Source organism: Elephas maximus, chromosome 3 (genome assembly GCF_024166365.1).
Source record: "Elephas maximus indicus isolate mEleMax1 chromosome 3, mEleMax1 primary haplotype, whole genome shotgun sequence".
Taxonomy (NCBI): domain Eukaryota; kingdom Metazoa; phylum Chordata; class Mammalia; order Proboscidea; family Elephantidae; genus Elephas; species Elephas maximus.
The window spans coordinates 173,953,207-173,976,519 of record NC_064821.1 but is presented as its reverse complement, the minus strand read 5'-3'; the positions used below and the strand labels follow the sequence as shown (position 1 = coordinate 173,976,519).

The 23,313-nt window shown below is 38.2% G+C and overlaps 1 protein-coding gene across 3 annotated transcripts in view; it reads right to left on the bottom strand.

Moving 5' to 3' along the window:
* VAV3 (vav guanine nucleotide exchange factor 3) overlaps positions 1–23,313 on the bottom strand; it is a 419,739-nt gene that overhangs the window by 22,962 nt on the left and 373,464 nt on the right. For all 3 annotated transcript variants that reach the window (XM_049880207.1, XM_049880206.1, XM_049880209.1), the window contains 3 exons: positions 18,242–18,358; positions 17,567–17,654; positions 9,387–9,516 (listed from right to left, as the gene is read on the bottom strand). In XM_049880207.1, the coding sequence (XP_049736164.1) occupies positions 9,387–9,516; positions 17,567–17,654; positions 18,242–18,358 (335 nt within the window). The remainder of the gene's footprint in view (positions 1–9,386; positions 9,517–17,566; positions 17,655–18,241; positions 18,359–23,313) is intronic.

Sequence of the window (23,313 nt, the reverse complement as noted above, 5' to 3'; positions counted from 1 at the left end):
AGTATCATTTTCTGTCTTACAGTCCAGTCCAATCCCTGTCTGAAGAGTTGGCTTCGGGAATGGTTCCAGTCTTGGGCTAACAGAGGGTCTGGAGACCATGACCTCCAGAGTCCTTCTAGGCTCTGTCAGACCATTAAATCTGGTATTTTTATGAGATTTGAGGTCTGTATCCCACTGTTCTGCTCCATCAGGAATTCTCCATTGTGTTCCCTGTCAGGGCAGTCATTGGTGGTAGCCAGGCACCATCTAGTTCTTACGGTCTCAGGCTGATGAAGTCTCTGGTTTATGTGGCCCTTTCTGTCTCTTGGGCTCATATTTACCTTGTGTCTTTGGTGTTCTTCATTCTCCTTTGCTCCAGGTGGGTTGAGACCAATTGATGCATCTTAGATGGCTGCTTGCTAGCATTTAAGACCCCAGATGCCACTCTCCAAAGTGGGATGCAGAACGTTTTCTTAATAAATTTTGTTATACCAATTGACCTAGATGTCCCCTGAAATCACGGTGCCCAGGCCCCCGTCCCCGGTACTCTGGCCTTCAAAGAGTTTGGCTGTGTTCAGCAAACTTCTTTAAGCAGCTTTTTTATATATCTGTTTGAAAAATGAAACTTTTTTCATGGCGTTTCTCCCTGTAAATCATCAAATTACTGGATAGCAGGCAGGATTCGCAGGTTCTCTTATTCTATACCAAATGTTTTAAACAGTGTTTCAGACAAATAGTCATCCAGGCATTGCTTGGAAACCTGCACTGGTTAGAAGTGCTTTCTCTCGGGAAGCCAGCATTGTACTGCAGGAAAGCGACAATCATCGAAAATGCTTCGTTGTATTAAGGTGATGTTTCCTTTGACACTCCTATCCACTGACTGTCTTTCCACCCTAATAATGAAAAGTCCTTCTATAACTACAAGTTATAAACAGTGAAAGAAAGAAAATTAGTATCAGGATAAAAAAGAGAAAATATTTTAATAGTTATTAGATTAAAACAAATATTAAATATTACCAGAAAAAAAATTACATCATATCAAACTCAAATGACCAAGAAAAGGATGACAGAAGGCTGAGGATCAGATAAGCAGATCAGAAAATCAGGGTAGATGAATATGGGTTGAACATTCATATTCGTGTTGAATTAGAAAGGCAAGAAGGTTAAGACTAAATTAAATGGACATTTGAAGAGTCTGTAAGCAAGAGGTAATAAATATCATCCCCTACCACACTGTGGGGCCCTGGTGGTGCAGTGGTTAAGAGCTCAGCCTGCTAACTGAAAGGTTGGCAGTTCAAATCCACGAGCTGCTCCTTGGAAACCCTATGGGACAGTTCTTCCCTGTCCTATAGGGTCACTATGAGTCAGAATTGGCTGGATGACAACCGGTTTTTTTTTTTTTTTTAATTACACTGTATTATAACTAAGAACTTGTGGTTAAGAAATTATCAGGAAGTCTCACAAAGCTATATTGTTACAAATAATTAAATAAATATGAATGATACAACCTTCCCAAGTCCAAATTTCTGCCTAAAAATGAAGTTTAAGTCCCTTGAAGGATGGCTAACAGAATAAGGGGAATATAAGACTAAAAAGAAAGAGACCACACCCAGGGAGAAGCTGTCCAGGCTCTGACTCTGGCTTCTCTTTCTTCCTCCCAGCTCATCTGTACAATCCCAATGACCCAGCAAGTCTTTCGTCCATTTGTGAAGAACTGCTGTGATATTTGTCACCACACCAAAAGGAGCACGCTGACCTGTGTTGTGTTTAAAAACTCACTCATCTTTCTCTGCTTTTTCCGGTATCAACTACACTTAGCACCCTGAAGACATGCTATATCTCCTACAGACATCAGGTCCTGATTTCACTTGTTTAGTCCTTTTGAGCACCTGTTACATGCAAGGCACTGTGCAAAATGCAATTTGAGAACAAGAAGCAAGGGACATTGTTCGTAAGACTTCATGAAACAATAAGCCAGAAGAAATAATTAAATTTGTATATAAATAACTATAATTCTGAAACAACTAAAAACTACAAAATGGAAGTGTTAATGATTTGTAAAACTCTATCTTCAACCCAGACCACTCTCCTTGGTGCCAGCTGACTCCCAGACCTTTGATTATCCACAGTTACCTAAAAACATGTACAAAGCTGAATGTATTACCTTCTCCCCTAAACCTGTCCTATTTCTTCTGTTTCTTGGTCAGTCAATGTTTTTATCATTCACCAGTTGTCCAAGGCAAATCCTTGTGTAACATACTTGTACTATGTCTATCTCAACTCCTATATCCAATCATTTTGACTTCTAGAATATATTTCAAATGTGCCTACTCTCTCCACTCAGCTCTTGTCCAAACCACCACCATCTTTCTCATGGACATCTGCAATAGCCTCCTAACTTATCTCCTCTTTTCTGTCCTCTCTCCCTCCAAGTCACTCCTCACACAGTAGCCAGAGATGTTTTAAAGCAATGTAAAGCAGCTCATGTCATTTTCTGCTCATAAAGCTTCAATACATTTCCACTATATATATTAGAATCCATTCACTAGGCTACAAACACATTGGCCTCCTTTCAATTCCTTATACATATAAAGTTCTTTCCTGCTTAAAACTGTTTCAGGATCCGTGGAATACATGGTTGACCACCCACTTTTTCCAACTCTCAGGTTTTTTGGGAAGCTGCTTTCCCATTGACAGTGCATGCTGCCACAAGGTAGGAACCTTTATGACTGTTGGAAACTGGAAAAAAAAAAAATGGGCATGTGTCACAAATTACTGTTTCTACAGGGTATTATCTGAGGTGTGTACATTTTTGGCAGGAAAAATAAAAAATTTTTACATGGGAATTTATGTCCCAGTGGACTCCAGTGGTACTACGTGATTTTGGGCATTTGAATTAGTGGGACAATGGATTGTCCCACTGGAGACTCTGAGTGCAGGCTTGTGGGTAGGGGCAAGGGAAAAAAATCCATACTGCCTACCAAAAGTTCAGATGCACTCAATGATTCAACATGCTTACATTAGTGGAAACACATGGTATCAACAAAAAATTCAAAGCAGAAAATAATAGGGTCTTGAAAGGGTTAAGGGCTTGCACAAAAGCTATTTCTTCAATGTGGTACTTCCCAACTCGCCACCATCCCACCCTCTGCCAGCCCTCACAGCCCTTTAAGTTTAGTTTAAATGTCACTTTAAAAAATCTGTCCTTGACCCTACAGATTGAATGGGCCTGCCTGTCATACCCTTCCACTTATCATGATCTGGGATCATTTACATAGTTATTCACTTTACGTCTATTCCCATCTACTAGACTGTCTATCTTATTCAGTACTGTAACTCCAACATCTAGAACAAGGGCTGGCACATGGTATGCAATGAACAAGTATTTGTTGAGTGAAAGAATGAGTAATAAATAAATACAATGAGGTCACAGAAGAAACGGGTGGTTTCAAATATGACCTGCTAAGCACACATTATGACTCTAAACCAAAAAACCAAACCTGCTGCCATCCAGTTGATTCTGACTCATCATCACCCTATAGGATAGAGTAGAACAGCCCCATAGAGTTTCCAAGGCTGTAATCTTTATGGAAGCAGACTGCTACCTCTTTCCCCCACAGAAAGTGGGTTCAAACTGCTGACCTTTCAGTTAGCAGCTGAGTGCTTAACCACTGCACCACCAGTGATCCTTTTTAGGGCTCTAAACTAAACCCAAACTAAACCTGTTGCCATCGAGTTGATTCCAACTCATAGCAACCCTATAGGAGAGAACAGAACTGCCCCACAGCGTTTCCAAGGAGCTGCTGGTGGATTTAAACTGCCAACCTTTTGGTTAGCAGCCAAGCTCTTAATCACTGCACCATAAGTTGCCCTGAAATTAGTGTGCCAAGCTCCTTCTACTGCTGGAGCAGGTAAAAAAGGAGGACTCTGTCACTTTCTCCCAATTCTGTTGGATGTATCCAGCTAATGGGGTCGTCTCCACATTTTAAAAACTTTTCCTTGTGAAATAATTCAGACTTAAGTAACAAGAAGAGTGCAAAGAATCCCCACATACTTTTCATTCAGACTCCCTGTCATGGATTGTATTGTGTCCCCCCAAAATATGTGTCAACTTGGTTAGGCCAGATTCTCAGTATTGTGTGGCTGCTCTCCATTTTGTCATTTTCCTAGGTGTTATAATCTTTGCCTGTGGTTAAAGAGGATTAGGGTGGGATATAACATCCTTGTCCAGGTCACATCCTTGATCCAACATACACGGAGTTTCCCTGGAGTGTGGCCTGTACCACCTTTTATCTTAAAAGAGATAAGAGGAAACGGAAGCAAGCAGAAAGAGGGGACCTCATACCACCAAGAAGGAAGCACTGGGAGCAGTGTGCGTCCTTTATACCCGGGGTTCCTGCGCAGAGAAGCTCCTAGTCCAGGGGAATATTGATGAGAAGGACCTTCCTCCAGAACCAACAGAGAAAGAAAGCCTTCTCCTGGAGCTAATGCCCTGAATTTGGACTTCTAGCCTACTAGACTGTGAGAAAATAAATTTCTCTTTGTTAAAGTCATCCATTTGTGGTATTTCTGTTATAGCAGCATCAGATGACTAAGACACTCCCGAAATGTCAACACTTTAGTGTTTACCAATCTATCCATATTTTTGCCCTCAACCATTTGAGAATAAGTTGCAGACCTAATGCTCTTTACATTTAAGTACTTCAGAGTGTGTTTCCTAAAGACAAAGAATTTCTCTTCTCTCAGATAACCACATCAAGTATCAAAAGCAGAAAATTAGCATTGATACAGTACTACTGTTTAACCTAAAAAATTATTCAAAATTTGCTAATTGTCCCCCCAAATTCTTTATAGCTATATATATATATATATATATACATACATTTTTTTTTTTCCTGGTCTAGGATTCAATACAGGATCCTTTAGTTGGCATGTGTCTTCAGTCTCCCTTAATATGAAGCTGTTGCTCTTATGACCTTGATATTTTTCTAAAGTACAGGCCAATTATTTTTTAGAATGTCCTTCAATTTGGGTTTGGCTGATGTTTCCTCGTGATTAGATTTAAATTCTTCATTTTGTGACAGGAACACCACCAAGGCAGTGCTGTGTCCATCTCAGGGCATCATATTAGAAGATTTGTCCCATTATTGGTGATATTAACTTTAATCACTTGGTTAAGGTGTTACTATTTTTCCCTGTGAAACTAATAAATTCTTGTTGGAAGATACATTGAGATTATGTAAACATCATGATAGCCAACATTTAAAGACAAAACAAACAAAAAACTCTATTCTGTAGCCCAACTAATCTCCCATAAATAAGAAATTGGGAAAATGTATAACATCTGCTTATGAGTCACAAAATAGTTAACTGTGTAACTTTTCCCAGTGTCTATTTTCCTAATCTATTAACATTCCACCTCACCTCCTTCTCTCATTCACACCAAGAGAGAAAGCCAGGATGCTATTTTTCGAAGAACAGAATAAATATCAATCCCATCCCTCTCATCAGGTGAGATAAGCCAAGGCTCGGACAGGCTAAGTGACTTGCCCAAGGTCAGAAAGTTACTCAGAGGCACACCTGAAAAAAATTAAGTGCTCATTGGAGCGCAAGAAGCGCCAAAGTCAATTCTGTGCCTTTCAAATACACAAGCCCTAAAGGTACACCTAAAGCAGTCTGAGTCAGGTTTGCTGTGACCATTTTTGGAAAATAATTCTTACAGACCCACAGAACAGGGCAGCAGACCTTCTAAAGAACCACAACAATTTTTAGGGGAAGCACAACAGCTCACTGCTATGCCAGAGTTCTCTGTTCTTTTCTCTCTCTCTTTTTTTTTTTTTATTCCTTTTATGTCTCTTACAGAAACATTCTTAATCATTCCAAAGGCAGACATAAAAATCTCATCACCTTGGAAAACAGCCTTACCTACAACGTCCCCCTAACCCAGAAATGCTGTGTGCCTTGCCCACGGTCTGGTCCCGTTTAAGTTTAATCAATATCCGTTTGCATGCTATTTTGCATTTGCTTGAGGTGGTCCTGCCATGATCTCATGGTATTTTACAAACTTGAAAAATAGTTGGTAATCTTCCCCAAATCATTCTAACCTGGGCTAGTGTAGAGGCGATTAGCCTCTATAATGCCCTGGTACTTTCTTTTCCAAGGTGACGATATTATTGAAGAAAAAAATAATAACAAAGAGCAGGTTTCGGGGGTTAGATCTCCACTCTCAACCTCTTCCCAGAACACAGGATAATCCTGCCCGTCAGCCTGCCTGCCTGCCCTGCTCCTCCAAGGCCTCTTAGAGGTAACGGGCATGTCTGTCCTCTCAATCCAGTAGCCCAAGGTGATGCTTTCCAGTAAAGGTTATTTTTAGATGCTATTCAGCAGCATAGCCACAGCTCTGATCTATGGGTAAGATGATCCTGTATAAAGACATTCTGGGTAATCTTTGTATGCAGGACATGTAGTATTCCCTCCTTACTAGATCTTGAAAAGCTTATCATGCAAAAGAATAGAAGTGATGTTTTAATTAAGGTTAACCCTTAATCAAGGTTTGGTATAAAATAAGAACAGATCTATTTAAAAAGTCATAAAAGCAAAGATGTCTACTGCTGTAAGTTACAGTAAGTAAAATTATTCAAGTCTTAGAAAAAAATTTTTTTTTTTTTAGAAATACAGGGAGATGCAGCATCAGAAGAGCTAACAGTAGTAGTAATAGTAGGAGAAGTGGTAGAAGCAGGAATGCTAGCAGCTGGCTTTTATTGACTATTTATCACATAGAGCCTCATGAGTCACGATCAACTCCACGGCAATGGGTTTGTTTTTTGGTGTCATGTACAGCCACTGGGCTAAGTGCCTGACATACAGTCTCTTGTTTAATTCTCAGAACTACCTTAGTGTTCTCATTTTATAGAAAGTCAGCATAAAGTAAATGAAACATTGGGACAGTACCATAAATGATCTAAGATTTTAACCCTGCTGTGTGGGGTGAAAAAAAAATTTTTTTTTTTTTTTTTTTTTGTGGGGTGTGGTATTCATGGAATCATCTTGGAACGTCAACCATTGCACAATGACTGCTGTAACTCACTTCCTTCAGGTCACTTGATGAATGAGATCTTCCCTGACCAACAAATGTAAAGACATTAAACTTGCCCAACCCAGACTCGCCTGAGTCTTCCCATTAAAATGTAAGCTCCATAAATCAACCAGTCGCTATGGAGTCGATTTGACTCATGGCAATCCTGTGTGTGTCAGAGTAGAGCTGTGCTCCATAAGGTTTTCAATGGCTAATTTTTGGGGAGTAGGTACCCAGGCCTTTCTTCTGAAGCACCTCTGAGTGGACTCGAACAACCAGCCTTTCAGTTAGCAGCAGAATGCATTAATGTTTGCACTGCCTGGGGACTCAAGGTCCGTAATGGCAGAGACTTGATCTTCTTAACTGCTGTATCCCAGTACCTAGAACAGTGCCTTCCTTGCCTAGCATTGGGTCTTTAATATATCTTTGTTGAATAAGTGTTTAAATAATGGAAATAACTAGACTCTAATGCACATTAAAGTTTAAATGAATGATTTGCTTTTCCTTCTCAATTACCACAGGGCTTTTGTGACATGACTTAAGTTGCCAGTGTCTCTTAAAAAGATTGGGTAGGATGTTTGAACTGGTAAGATCATTATATCTTAAAAAAATTTCCCTGCAGCTAGCACAGATGTTCCAAATTATTCTATTGGCTATGCTTAAAAGAAAAAAAAAAAAAGTCTTGTAATTTCCTTCTTAGTGGCCAGATGACTCCGAGCGTTAAATACTTCATTAAACACTAGAGACAACATTTGAAATTTGGCCACTTCATTCATCACTAGACAACGTTCTTTGAGCGCCTACATATGCCAGGCACTGAGACAAAGTGTCTGAGAGTAAACCACGTAGTAATGTGATGGCTAATGAGATCCTCACCTAATATAGCACACCTGCTTTCCTTGTGGATCCCTCCCTCTTCCCAAACACTTCCTTGGTTTTCTAGAACTAAGTGAACAGCTCAAACAGAATTTTTAGTATATCTGACCTCCTTGGCAAGTTTTATTATTCCCTGCTGGTGAGAAGGCAAAGAGGAGGCAGTTGCAAACTATACATTTCAGGCAAGATAAAGAGTCAAAACTTTGATAGGCTTTTGCAAAATTTGTAGAAAACATGTTTTTTGAGGGAAAACTTCCATTTTTGAATGAGCAAAAATTATGGCCTGTATAAGAATCTTAGAGGATTGGGTGATTTGGGGCTAAAAATAGAAATATAAATTTAAACTTTCCACATAACATGTGTTCTTACTGCTTTCATTACTTTGGCTGGGCATTTATCATCGATTCCTGTGAGGAGAACAGCTATTAGGTTATTCAAATTAAAAAAAAAAAAAAGCTGTCAGCTGATGTGACAAATTACTTGTATATTTACTTATATTGTAAGTGTGTGGAATTTTATTGATGTTGTTGGATCCTTGAGTATTACCTGTTTCCCGTTCAGTTTCTACTTTTAGGGGAAAAAAAGTTAAAGTTATACTACACGGATGCGAACTTTTTTCAAATACTTCTACATATTCTAATTTTGTTTAAAAGCTAAAGATTCTAAGAATAATGAAACTGTCTTCATTTTCTCCCCAAAACAGTTTTTTTTCCCCAAATAAAAAAACACATCAAAATAAGGGAACGAAATCACATTTCCTTCAGCATTTTTCATCACAACGTTCCCTTCACCTGCTGTATTTACCTCCAAGAAGATTACATGACATTAAATGGTGATGAGAGAAAAAGTTTTTGATGTGAACTCACATTCAAATTATAACCTGATTTTGTGTGCTAATCTTTTGTGATTAGTTGTGGCACAGTGCTCATTCAGAGGGAAAGTGGCTGATGTATAAAGTTAGAAATGGCTGGCTAATAGCTTACTGACATCAGAGAAAACATGCTTTTAGTCATTTCAAAATTCCTGAGGTAATCGCTGAAATTGCATCCTAAACAGACTTGAGATACTAGGCTAGACTGGAGAGTTGTGCACCATCCACGCTTAGACACTGTTACTCAAATAGCATTGTGACCACAAACACTATATGTAAGTTAGAGAGGGTTTGGCCGGTATCAAAGTCAGTGAAGAGTACGAAGCTTGCAAATTAACATACCCTTCGGATTTCTGATGGATTGATGAGCACAAACATGATTTTAATTGGCACAAAGAAATATAACTAGATATGTTCATAAACCTGTTAGTCCATCTGATTCTGTTTCGCCCCAGAAAAAAAAAGTCCTTGCTAAATACATCACCATATTAGTTATATTTCAAAAGCTGGAATAAAGACATTCAATGTCATTGTGCCTCCAATCCTGAAGTGACAGCAAATTGTATTTTAAATGACGATACTCACAGTTGCTGCCTGCTCTACTGCCCCTCTGTCCAGTGGAATGTTCTGGTTCTTTGTACGGAAACTGTAGAGTCGTGTCTAAGGTTCTGAACCCTTCTTTAAGAGAATGGTGCTTGTAGTACTCCACAAGTTCCTTTAGGGAAAAGGATGAAGGATTATTTTTGATAAGGATACTTTTGCTCTCAAACACATAAACTCCTTGACACACAATTACATGTACTATAAGAATGACCCACTTAACCCTAAGCTCTCCGTAAGTATACAGAAGAGTAAGTAAATGATAATCTGTTCCTGCTGTCTGGGTATACATGACATCTTCCTAAGAACTGGCCTTTTTATGTAGTACACTTACAAAGTGAGTTACTGCCTATTGTTAGGCATGGATAGAGAATATCCTGTTCGTCTTCAATCAGATGTGGTAGATTAAAAGAAACCATACCAATCCTCAATTTCAAAGTAGTAATTATTTTTCTTATTTGCGACACACTTGCCTCTGTAATCACTAACAAAGGGAACAGCTGTTTGCTGAATAATAGCAATTTCTAGTTTCCTGTGTTGTCTTTCAAAATGGCAGAAAAACAAACTTGACCCTGAATGTACTTCTCCAAGGTAAACCAAAGTTGATAAACCACAAATGTTACTTGATCTCATTTCTGATTTATGATGAAGTGCTAGTGCCTTCCCAAAAACTCTGTTCATCATCTGACACTCACAGGTCAATGAGGTAGTTCTTTCCAATTTTCTCATATAGTTTGTCTTTAATACATCCAAGCCTAATTTAATAACCACTCACCATCTTTCAGACTAAAATTCAGAAAATCTTTTGAGATGCTGGTTTTGTAGATTCTGCACAAATCTGAATTTCTACTTTAAACAGAAATTGACTAAGAATTAACTCATAACAGAAAAAAAATGCATCTTATCATCAGATGAGTATTGTGGATATATAGTTTCACAGAAATACCTGAAATGAGATGGAAAGCAAAATCGCTTTTAATCTAATTATTTGATGCTTCCATTACAGCGCAATTCATTAAAACACACATTGTAAAAACAACCCATTCACTCTAAAAATCACTGCCATCGGCTCAATACCTCCATGCAGTGGTTATGTTAAATGTTTCCAAAACAAATTAACCAGGTACAAAGTACACTCCAAGAAGAGCAAGAGAACTGCTGCGGTGGGATTATTTACTTTTGTGGGTGGCCTTTCTAGCCATGGTTTCATAACTTCCACACAAGTGATTATGTGATAGGTAACTGTAGCCCACGAAGGGGATTGGTCAGTTTTGCCTTAAAAGAGAGCCAATTCCTGAGCAGAGAGGAGAATCTCACCACCAAGGAACGGGAGACCAGCAGCAGAGAGACCCAGTGCAGGAAGCAATGCAGTGGGCTTCCCAGTCCACAGAGAGAAAAAAGCTAAGTGCCTTTGGGCAGAGACTGAGGGCCAGGGAGAGGCTTGCCTGCGAGCACAGCTGAGAATAGGCTAATCTGATGGAAGAACTATGAGTGTTCTTGAGCCTAAACTGTAACTGTTACTTCCCTAATAAACCCCATAATTCTGAGTGTGGTCTGTGAGTTCTGTGTGGTCACTACGATGAATTATTGAAACCAGTAGAGAATGCTGTGGGAGGGATGGTTAGTGTCAGAATTGGTAAAGATGGTGGAAAGAGGAGGCATGTCTGATTCCCCCTCCCCATAGGAATCGGCCTTGGGCTGTTGCTCTTGATTCTCCTTCCTCCTCATGAAGTTGGAGGAGGTCAGACACTACTCCCATGCCATTTTCACAACTTCCAATGATTTATTTATAATTTCCGACCAAACTCAGAATGAACTGTGGAGTGCACTGTGTTGGGAGTTTCAGGGGTCACCAAGATTATGAAGGTAAGTCTCCTGCCCTCTAGGAGCTCTCATGCTTATAGGAAGTGAGGACTTATGGAAGTTCAAAGCCAGGAGAGAGAAACAGCTTTTGTTAAGTTCCATGGGAGGATGAGGGAAGGTTGTTTTAGGAAGAGCAGTCAGGCTAAGAACAGACATAAACGTGATAAAGTAAAGACCTTGTTCATAAGTTGAGAGTTTGGTTGAAGGATTGGGTAAAATTAACAAGATTTCTTAAGTCCCACCCTTGTAAAATGGAGATAATACACCATTTCACAGGCTGCAGTGAAGAATACATAAAGTGACTTGTAAGTGCCTGCAAAGAATGGGAATTCCAGAACATCTAATTGTGCTCATGAGGAACCTTTACATAGATCAAGAGGTAGCTGTTCGGACAGAACAAGGGGATACTGATTGGCTTAAAGTCAGGAAAAGTGTGTGTCAGGGTTGTATTCTTTCACCATACTATTCAATCTGTATGCTGAGCAAATAATATGAGAAGCTGGACTATATGAAGAAAAACAGGACATCAGGATTGGAGGAAGACTCATTAAGAACCTGCGTTATGCAGGTGACACAACCTTGCTTGCTGAAAGTGAGGAGGACATGAAGCACTTACTAATGAAGATCAAAGACCACAGCCTTTGGTATGGATTGCACCTCAACATAAAGAAAACAAAAATGCTCACACCTGGACCAATGCACAACATCATGATAAATGGAGAAAAGACTGAAGTTGTCAAAGATTTCATTTTACTTGGATCCACAATCAACAGCCATGGAAGCAGCAGTCAAGAAATCAAAAGATGCATTGCATTGGGTAAATCTGCTGCAAAGGACCTCTTTTAAGTGTTGAAGAGCAAAGATGTCACCTTGAAGACTAAGGTGCACCTGACCCAAGCCACGGTATTTTCAATTGCATCAGATGCATGTGAAAGCTGGACAATGAATAAGGAAGACCAAAGAAGAATTGACGCCTTTGAATTGTGGTGTTGGTGAAGAATATTGAATATACCGTGGACTGCCAAAAGAGTGAACAAATCTGTCTTAGAAGAAGTACAATCAGAATGCTCCTTAGAAGCAAGAACGGTGAAACTGTGTCTTACATACTTTGGACATGTTGTCTGGAGGGATCAGTCCCTGGGGAGAAGGACATCATGCTTAGGAAAGGACAGGGTCACTGGAAAAGAAGAAGACCCTCAACGGGGTGGATTGACACAGTGGCCGCAACAATGAGCTCAAGCATAACAACGACTGTAAGGATGGCGCAGGACCAGGCAGTGTTTCGTTCTGTTGTGCACAGGGTCGCTATGAGTCGGAACCGACTCGACAGCACCTACCAATAACAATAACAACAAATGCCTGGTACATGTGAATAATCAAAACAGCTACCATTATTTCTGGTGCCAGGTCCTTTACAGAGTTACCTCATTTAATCTTCACACAAAAAAGTTATGAGACAGACCTTATCCTCATTAATGATCATGTCTCAGTGGGGTGAAACAAATTGGGCAAAATAGTAGAGCTGGTATCTGTCTCCAAAGTTTGTGCTCTTAACTATGTCATACTATTAGCAAATAATAGCTTGCAAATGTAAACACACAAGCACACACAAAAGGGGACAAAAAGAAAATGGCATTTGTCAAGTGTCAATGGTGTACCAATAACTTTGTTTTCTTAGACATAAGAATCTAGGGTTTTATATATTTTATATCTAAACTTTTGTTTTAAATTTCTTCCTTCCTAGGGCCCAGATCATGAAGGTCCTTGATGAAGAAAAGGACTGTGGCATCTGACCAGGATTTAAAAAGAGAAGACAAAAACACCAGACAGAAGTTTTTTACCTTTAAAATGGCTTCAATTCAGAATATGGCATTTATTTTACAGCAATTTTTAACATGATTTGCAAAGGCAAGGTCTGGAATTCAATTCTACGAGCCCTGGTGGAGTAGTGGTTAAGAAGTTGGCTGCTAACCAAGAGGTCGGCAGTTTGAATCCATCACATGTTCCTTGGAAACCCTACGGGGCCATTCTACTGTCCTATAGGGTCACTAGGAGTCAGAATCAACTCCATGGCAATAGTTAAGGTGTGGTGGTGGTGAGTGACCAACATTAAAAATATAAATCAAAATTGTATAAGGTCTCTGTTCCAGATAGAGCTGGAGAAAAATGTAGAACAAAATTCTAACTCAAAAAGAAAGACCAGACTTGCTGGCCTGACAGAGATGGGTGGCCCCCCCATGGCCCCCCCTGACACCCTATGAGCTCGGTAATGAAGTCACTCCTGAGGTTCTCCCTTCAGCCAAAGATTGCACAGGCTCATAGAACAAAACGAGACTAAAGGGGCACACCAGTCCTCAGGCAAGGACTAGAAGTCAGGAGGGGGCAGGAAAGTGGGTAAGATGGAACCCAAGGTTGAGAAGGGAGTGTTGACATGTTGTGGGGTGGTTAACCAATATCATAAAACAACATGTGGACTAACTGTTTAGTGAGAAACTAGTTTGTTCTGTAAACCTTCATCTAAAGTATAATAAATAATAAAAAAATCGTATGAAGTCTCTGAAAGAAATGTACATGCATCTATTGTGTTGCTGATGCAAATGATGTCAGAGTAGTTCTTTGTCTTGTTATTTAAATTAAGTGAAATGTATCCTGTTCTTAGCAAAATTGTGAAAATAAATCTGAAAGGAATTATAGGCTAATAACTTTGAACTTCAATGTAGTTTTGTTATAGGTAACAGAAATTTATAAATTATACTACTGTGAATTACTGTTTATCTGCAGTTGTCTAGAAACCATAGAATTATCATACTGAAAAGGGACTTATTGATCATTTAATACTCCCTCACCTTCAAATTTAGGGATGAGAAAAATGACTTTCCAAGGCCTAAGGTTACGTGGCCTAGTAAGCTGCAAAATGCTCTATCACTTCACTAAGCGTGGAAGATATTTTAGTTCCATTTTTTATAGTCTTATGGGGGTAAGTCTTTCTACATGTTTTTAATTGGGTAGAATTAAATAGTGCCACCGTGGGTCTTTTTCAATTTATGCCTTTCTGCTTTCTGTATTTCAGTCTAATCCACCCCTGCTTTGGCAGTCATTGACCTTCAGGTACTACAAGTAAATAATAAGACTCTAAACAAAAGAAATCGCTAAGCTTTCCTTATCTCACACTGACACAGCAGTGTCAACAATTCAAGTCTCTGAAAAATAATGAGTGAGAGCCAGTCATTCCAATTACCAAGGCAACAGGCAATGGAGATGGTTTATAAACAGTGTTTGGACATGGACTGTCTGGCATACGTGAAAATTAGAACAAAATTAATGCCTTGTAATCTGGATACAGAAATTCATTTTGAATTTGAATTTAATGACTAGGAAAAACAAAGATTTTGATTAACCAAGGCGTTGAAAAAAAAAAAGCCCGGGGGAAAATGGTTAGGTCATTAGCACTGAAGGCCAATCTTCTCTTTGAGAAACTAGCTAATTTACAGTAAGTTTGGGAGTTTGTTTGCAATTTACATCCCTTCTCAGATTAAAATTTTAATTCCGCAGCCCTAACGAGTTTCATAGGTAGAAGAATCTTAACTTTCACACCAAAGATGGGAGCGGAGCTACTCTTCAACAGCAACTTCAACCCACAGACTGCTAGTTATTTATAATGGGAACCATAGTTGACATCAACATGATAAAAGGTCCTATGATCCCGATTGATGGAGGCATCTCCCCTACCATAGGGAAGTCAAAGGTGCATGTTAACCTTCTGTCTCCTTCCAAAGAAGCTGCTGAAATATGAACCAGCCCTTTCTGCTCAAGTGTCCATGCAGTTCTTCTCAGCTTAGCTTCAAAGGGCAGCGCTACTGTGAGGTTCTTGGTGCAGATGGATTTACCCATATGGAAGCCGCTTTAGGACAGTCAAAATAAATAAAGGCACACTTGTTGTGACAGCAATGGGTTAGGATAGTCAAGTCCTTGCATTTTCCAAAAACATCACTTCACATAGTAAGGATTCAAGATGAATTTGTTCTATACATGAACGGGGCAAAAAGCAGAGGCAGCTCCAGGCTAGTTCAATGCCTCTTCCTAAGCAATTTTTATAATTATTTGCTTAACCTGACAAAAGTATTTTTCTGATACTCAGATTTTTAGTTCCTTGTCTTCACTCCCTGCCACTTTTTTACAAATACTTTATTAATGGTTTTTAGTTTCATGGTAGTTTTGCTGTTCATTCTTACTCCCATCCTGTGACCACTGTGCTACGTGCTTCCTTATAAAATGTCCCCAGATGTGGAAGGAAGAAACATGCATGTCTCCAACAGAGGCATTTCTGTTATTTTAGAAATACCCTATCAGAATAGCGTATTTTAGTACTGTAACAAGCACTTTTAATGCCCTTTCCAGAACATCGCTGCAGAAATTTTTATTGCTCCCTGGTATAAATTATCCAAATTCTGGCTCTCCGTTGCTTTTGATATAATCACAGCTTTCTATGTAGACAGAACTCGAGGATCTGTATCCACTATTCCAGGTCACTGTGGTATTGCAGGTTGTTTCCATTTAACCTTAGCTGCCAAAGAATTTTTCTTCAGCTGAACCCAGGTGACACAAAGCTGCATTGATTGGCCCTTTCCAGAGAATACTCCTTTCATCCTTTTTGCTTGTCTCCTCTGATGGGAGTTCCTTTCATTGCTTTCAAAGTCTGCAAGACTGGCATCATCTTGGGCCCTGCAGCATTTTCTTAAGTCCCATATTAACTACAACACTGTGGAGCAGTCTCATTACCATCCAAGAAGTTCTGCAGGTGAAGGCTCAAGCTGGTGTGTCTTGCAGAGATGTGGACACCCCCGTGTGTGCTTTTATCACGTCTCTGCTGGGTCTGTCATTCATTATTTGTGCATTCACCTGCCACTTCCCTCTAGGTTTTCCTTTTATGAAGAACCTCCTCAGGTCCAGTTCTCTCTATGCATAGCCTGCTTGTTCCAACAGAACAAAAGTCACTTCCAGCAGAGAGGATGCCTGGATCTTGGTTAACAATCTGACAGGTTACGGTTTCCAAGACATATTCTTGCAGCCCATCCTCGGCTTTTGAAAAGGGAATGGGATACTTAGGTCCACAGAGCTTTTCTTACCTTGCTTTCAACTTGAGGGGCTTCAATTTCTTGAAAACATGGATCCTGGCCTTGAAGCAAATCTAAATTTTTAGATACGACTTTCAATCTGGCCTATTTTTTGTGGCTCTCGCACTCAGGTTTAACTTTAATGTTAACATCTGCCAAGTGCTTTGAGATGTTTTCTGGAAGGATACAGTATATATCATTTGATTGATGGCTCAATCAACGAGTGGCCCTTCCCAATGATACTCCAAGTACTTAGCTGAGTGTTACAAACGCATCTCATGTCCTGTATCCAAAATCTTCATTATCACAAGAAAATCTACCAAACTTCAGAAAGACTTGAGACCACTTTTAAGGAAATATAAACTTTTTCTTTAGTGTCAACAACGCAGAGGTAATGACATATATGCATTGTTTATATGGTATATGCATAATATTCTTATACACTAACACAATTATTAAAAAGGAGTCATTTTAAGAAAATCATGAGAATTAACAAAATAGTTTTTGTTTGGAATGACTTGGTAACACTATACTATTTCCATTTAAGTATAAAGTGCCTATGAAATATCAACTGTTGTGTGGTAAAAATGTTACACTGCTAATGCTTAAATTGTCCAAATTAATGAAGGAAAACCATAGCACAGAGAATTTAAAACAGCAGAAAACACAAAAAGCTTTTACATTTGATTTTATATTGCATTTTATGTGAAATGAACCTAAATGTGAGGAGTATTCTACTAATTACAATTTTTTATGTTATAATTTAAATATCCTTCTCTGCCCAAGTGATGAGAAAAAGGCAAAGGAAGGAAGAGGAAGAAAGAAATTTATACTAAAACGCGCTTGTCATTGAAAACAAGGCAAACCTCACACAAATAACAGGTGACTGCACCTGCACTTGAAATTTTTACTGCTTTCACTGACAATCATAAAAAGGATAGACTGAAAGATTATATAAACTTTACGAACTTAATTTACAATAAAAAATATGATTAAACCAATATAAAACTCAGCTGGCATTCTCAAAATTGGAATTTTCAGGATTCTGCTGGAAATTATCATATGGTTCTCTTTGAACAACTTTCCAGTGAGCAAAATTTCCAAGAAACTATGGAATTAACACCGACTTTTCTAATAACAGGAAAGAAAATAAGGACCCCAGATTGCAAAGAACTAATCAATGCTTACCATTAAACTTTTAAATTTTCTATTTTCTGCAATGTGAAAAAAGCCATCTCTTGTTAAAATCTTGATGTGCTTTGCTTCATTATTATACCTGTAGGCGACGAATAACTTATGAATATAAATGTGTCTTTAATCAGTAAAAATCAATGATTAGCAGAGGGCATGCCCCCATAACATTATAGGAATTAATTCTGAAGACAAAATATATACCTATGCCAATACACCAGTGACAGCTAATTAACAACATATATTTACTAGGTTGGTTTACTAGGTTGGCTGAAGATAACCAATATTTGAGGTGAAGAGAAGGGTAGAGGAGGATTTAAGTTACTCTTTATGCCTAATTTATTTAGTAAATTCACTTTGAGAATGTAGAAAAACAAAATAAAGCAAAATCTAGTAGCTTTATTCTTAGAATTTACTAGAAATAAACACACACATCAAGCCATCAAAAAACACAATGTTATGAAAGAAATCTAATATGCCAATTAGCAGCCTATAACACTTATTACTGTTTTTCTAACAGATCTCCAAGTATTAATGAACTGTCTGGATAGATGCATTATTTCTGCTGCAATTAGAACCTTGGTTTTCCACTTCAGTGTTATACATGTCAGATGGTCTATGCAATTATAAAAACAGGAAATCTATTTCTGTAAAAGTACTTGTCCTACTTACTTAATGCTAATGGCATATTCTCCTGACTCTTTGGTCCTGTGCCTCACAAGGTAAGTACTATTTACCCTATTAATAAGTTCAGTCTCTGCCTGCAATCTTTCCATTGCTCCAGCATACCTGTAAGAAATAATGACACAGAAAATTTGGATTAATGTACCTGAAAGAGAACAGAGGCTAAAAATAAGCATCTATGAAGATTTTAATTTAGTGGCAGATCTGAGCTGTTTTTTTACTTCTCAACTAATTACAATGCTTCAAAAAAACTAAAGTTTTAAATCCTTTCATATGCCCAGACACAAATGCTCTACAAAGCTAACTTAATGGTAAAATAAATAGTGTCTAAATATTTATTAAACAAACAAAATGGAACAGACAGTTAATAAGGTATTGGGTTGGAAAGAGAGTTGTGGGGAGCTTAGGGACAAGGAAGATTTGTACTAATGGACTGCCTTGCATCACACACACATCACACACATACAGACTCATCCCAAACTTGAAGCTTTTCTAAGTAAATGATGAAATGAAATCTCCTTTGAACATCTTTTAAAGAAAATTCCAGCAATAACTCATTTTAAAATAATTATTTTTTGGATATAAGACTAATGCTTAAAATCCACAATTTTGATAACCCATTTTCTTAAGAAAACTGTAGTAGTGAGTACAATTTATTTTTAAAAAAGGTAGCTAGTTTTCAAAACCAGAATTCATTACTCCCTAGACTATATTGGCCTTAAACATGCCCAAACTCTATAACAATAACAATAATAATAATAAAAGGCTCATATTCAATGTTGAAATATTCTTTAATGGCCCTTTATATCAAATATAGGCTTAGCATTTATTGATAAAATACATCAGAGATTTGGGACAATAAAAATTGGAAAAAATGTTTTTATGTTTAGATCAGCTGTTTTTCAAAGGTCCCAGTAAAGCCAGTGCTGTCGATATTCATGAATTAATCTTCCAGAAAATTCTTATTCATATATAAACTTGTGTGACTCAGTAAATATCCATTGCTAATCTACACTGAATATTTATTTAAAATACCTGTGACAAGCATTCAACAAAAGTTTGTTGAGGGGGAACGCATTTTGGGTTTCTTTTTTACCAAGTATAAAAGGGGAGGCAAAGGTAGTTTGTGCAGATGGTACCTTAGGTTAAACGTACAGTTATAAAAACTCATGAACGCTTAGGACCTAGCAGCATCTGACCATCCCTACCCCTTCAACTTTATCTCTTTCAAGCCCCTTCTTCACTAGTCTCCAGCCTTCTTTTAGGTCCAAGAACTCACCAAGCTCCTTCTGGTCTTGGAGTCTTCTCACAGGCCGTACACTTGCCTGGAAAACACTCACTCCATCAACCTACTTTCCATCTCACATCGTGTCATGTTTTGAGACCCTTCTAGGGTCATCCTATCCAGAGAATGTCCCACACTCTGCATGCTCCATCTCATTATTCACATTACAGTATCCTTTTTTTCCTTCATGCTACTAATTGCTATGAGTTAGAACTGACTCGACAGCAACAGGTTTATATGCACTTTTATCAAATACATGACCACAGTACTAAAATGTAGTGAAAAAACAGCAGTACCCCATCTCACCAGCTTTCTACTCTGAATCTCATTTCAAGTACATGCAATCCTCGGTTTACTAGCGAGATCTTTTCCTATGAATTTCTTTAAGAATTTGTAGGTATGTTGGAATAGGTGCATAGGGTTCTTATTTAGCCTTATTTTAGTGCAAGAAAAGGCTGGAAGCCTTCTCAGTGATGTCGAAGCTGCATGTGCAGCAAGTGAAGGGGACTGCGATGAGGAATTTGTTGCAAGCAGGGATTGGTTCAACGGTGTCTCAGTGAGGGCAAATTCACATAACATTAAAGGGCAAGTGCTAGCTGTAAACTGGACATTCATAATTCGGGGACTTATTATATTTTACCTGTGGTTTTTTTGTGTGTGTGTGTGAGCCCTGGTGGTGCAGTGGTTAAGTGCTATGGCTGCTATCCAAAAGGTCGGCAGTTTGCATCCACTAGCCGCTCCTTGGAAACCCAATGGGGCGGTTCTACTCTGTCCTATAGGGTTGCTATGTGTCAGAATTGACGGCAACAGGTTTTTTTTTTTAAGTGTAGTTTTTTTTTTCCCCTGATTTTTACTTGTGTGTTTCCAAATAAGATGATTATACTATAAGTTCTTAATTAATCAATTTTATATATCAAAAAGAAAAATAATGTTTTTCCATCTATATTCATTCTTTCACGGTACTGCATTTCATTTTTCTCCTTTTGTAACTTCTACAAAGCCGAGCCATCATCTGGCCTAGTGTAGGCATGCAGTCACATTCAAAGAATGTCTGACATCCAAAAAATAATTGCATCATATTTTTGTTTGCTCATGCTTCTTTGTATCACAACTTCTTTCCAAATTCTCCAAGGGAATTACAAAACCCCCACTAATACATTCAACACCACATAATCTCCCTTGTGCCCTCCATTCTTTATCTAATGGATATTGCTTACTCTATAAACCTATTGAATTATTGTAGGCCTGGAACTCCTCTGCCTTTTCCCTATGTTTGATCCCGTTTCCTGGATTTTGTGGCTCCCTCTTTTCTAGGTTTATTAGCTCATCCTTCAGCTTCCTATAAATGGATACGATTGATCTAATACTCTGAGACCTCACACCTATGAAAATATCTTTATTTTACCCTAACAATACATTGTTTGACTGGGGACAGAATTACAGGTGAGAGATTATTTTTCCTCTGAAATTTTAAGGCATTGCTCCATCTTCTTCTAATTTCTAATTCAAGGATTTCAATTCTGACTTCTGATTCTTTGCATGTGACCAGATTTTTTTCTTCCTGGAAATTTTAAGTCTTTCTGTATTCTCTATATTGAAAACATCATGATAATGTGCCTCCTTGTTAATGTGCTGCACTTTGTTCTTCAATATTGTATTGGACTCTCAAGTGCATCTTCAATTTGGAGCCAGTGTCTTTTGGTTCTGAGAATTTTTTGTACTTTTGTTTTTAAATATAATTGCTGCCCTTATTTTCTCTTTCTAGAATTTCTACTAGTTAAATGCCTGTACTTCTGGGGTTGATTGCCTAATTTTTATTCTTTCCTCATATCGTCTATCTCTTTGACTTTTCTAGGAGATTTGCTCAACTCTATTTTCCAGCCCTTCCACTCAGTATCGAATTTAGAAGAGCCGCCCTTTCTTGTGTTCTGATTATTCCCTTTTTAAAACATCCAGCTCACTTCAATGGCTGTGACATCTTCTCAATTCTAAAGATAATTTTTTTTTTTTTAATTCTTTCTTCTGTTCCCTTTAGCATCTCTATTCAAGTTTCTTTTTTCTCATTTATTGCATTTGGTCTGTAGTTCAAGGCTTTCCTGAAATAGCTGGTTACCGTGTGTTCTCTGTTCATATTGAAGAGGTACGCATCCAAGAACTCACTGAAGGTTTTGTGTGTGTGAGCTCCAACGGTTCATTGAGTAGGAACCTAATCATTTGGCAAGGACTTGATAGTTTGGGTAGGTTACACCCAAATGTTAGGACTGGAGTTTTTTTTGATTTGTTTTTGTTTTTACCTCTGAGGACATTCAATTTCCTCACAGAAGAAATCTTCCAAATTCTTGTCTGGAAACCCAAAGAGGGTCGTGTGTGTATGGCTGAACCAGCTGCCGGAGTACTAGAATTAGGTTACATGAAAGGACTAGGGAGGGGTTTTTTCATCATTCAGTATATAGGCTTGTCTTTAACCCCTATATTTTCAGTATGACATCCTCCCCAACCTCTGCTGGGTTTAGTCTATCCATGTCTGGGGCCTCTTTGGCTTAATTTTTCTATGTAATATAGTTTCCAAATCAGTATATCCTGCCAGGGTAGGAAAGGGGAAGTTGCCTGACCGCTGACAAGATGGAGTAAGGGATCTAGCATCCATTTCCTGTTCTTTATACACATTTTCTAATGGTTGGTTTCAGCCTTCATGATACCCAAAAACATTGATAACTGAAGATAATCATCTTTATTTTCTATTTCATTTCATGGCCTATATAAGAGACAAAGTTCACCTTGTGGGAACAACCTGTTTTTAAATGTGGAAATAATGAACAGATGATATACTTGCTGATATTCAACTCATCAGTGACTTGAGAATCACATGTCATCGTTTGGTGTAATTTTCTCTAAATAGTTTAGTTTTTAAATTGAAGCTTCCATTTTCTGGTGGATTTGATCATTTTTTTCCCCTAGCAGAAGGCATTTGACATGAAACTGCCTGCTTAGCTTCAATAAACTGCCCAGATTACTCAGGAATAAAAAGTAATTTTGCCATTCTACTATGAAATCTCCTTATTTCTTCCTATTTTCAAGGCTCTTCCTTTGAATATCTTTTTATTTTAATCATTACAAATACTATTCTAACTGGTCATATTTTCAATGCAATTTTAGATATCCGTGAGTGTGTATTTTAAAATGAAAGGTACAAAATTAGTCTCCTGCGCCCTGAATGAGTCTCAGGTACCTGATTTGTTTATTTCATAAATCCACGCAGCATGTGGCATTAGTATTTATCTCTAAAATTATTATCCTTATGACTGTAATGCCTAGTTACCTGAAAAATAGTAAAAAAAAAAAAAAAGGAGGAAGCTAATCTTTGCTCTCTTGTAGTTTCACCAGTTCCTGGTGTTTTCAGTTTGATTATCCATGCTATCAGTTCTATTCTCAGAATTTGTCAGGATTATAGTTTTAAATTCCACAGAAACTAAAACTTCAAATTTGCCTAAAACCAGGTAAAATGTAGCAAGATTTCTAGTTCTACCACCAGCCTGCTATAATTTTTAACAGCAAGCTCAGTGGTGAGGACAAAGGAGGGATGGCAGAGAGGGCAAATAATAGGCCACTGAAGACAGACCAGGATGTTCAGGGAGAGCGAGCAGGTCTGAGAAAAATCCCATTCATCAGGCAATGACTTTCTACGCACTGAAGAGTAACCTAGCCTTTTCTAGGATTTAGTTATATAGCAGAAAGTAATCAGAACATTTAAAAAAACATGAGACAACTCTAGTGT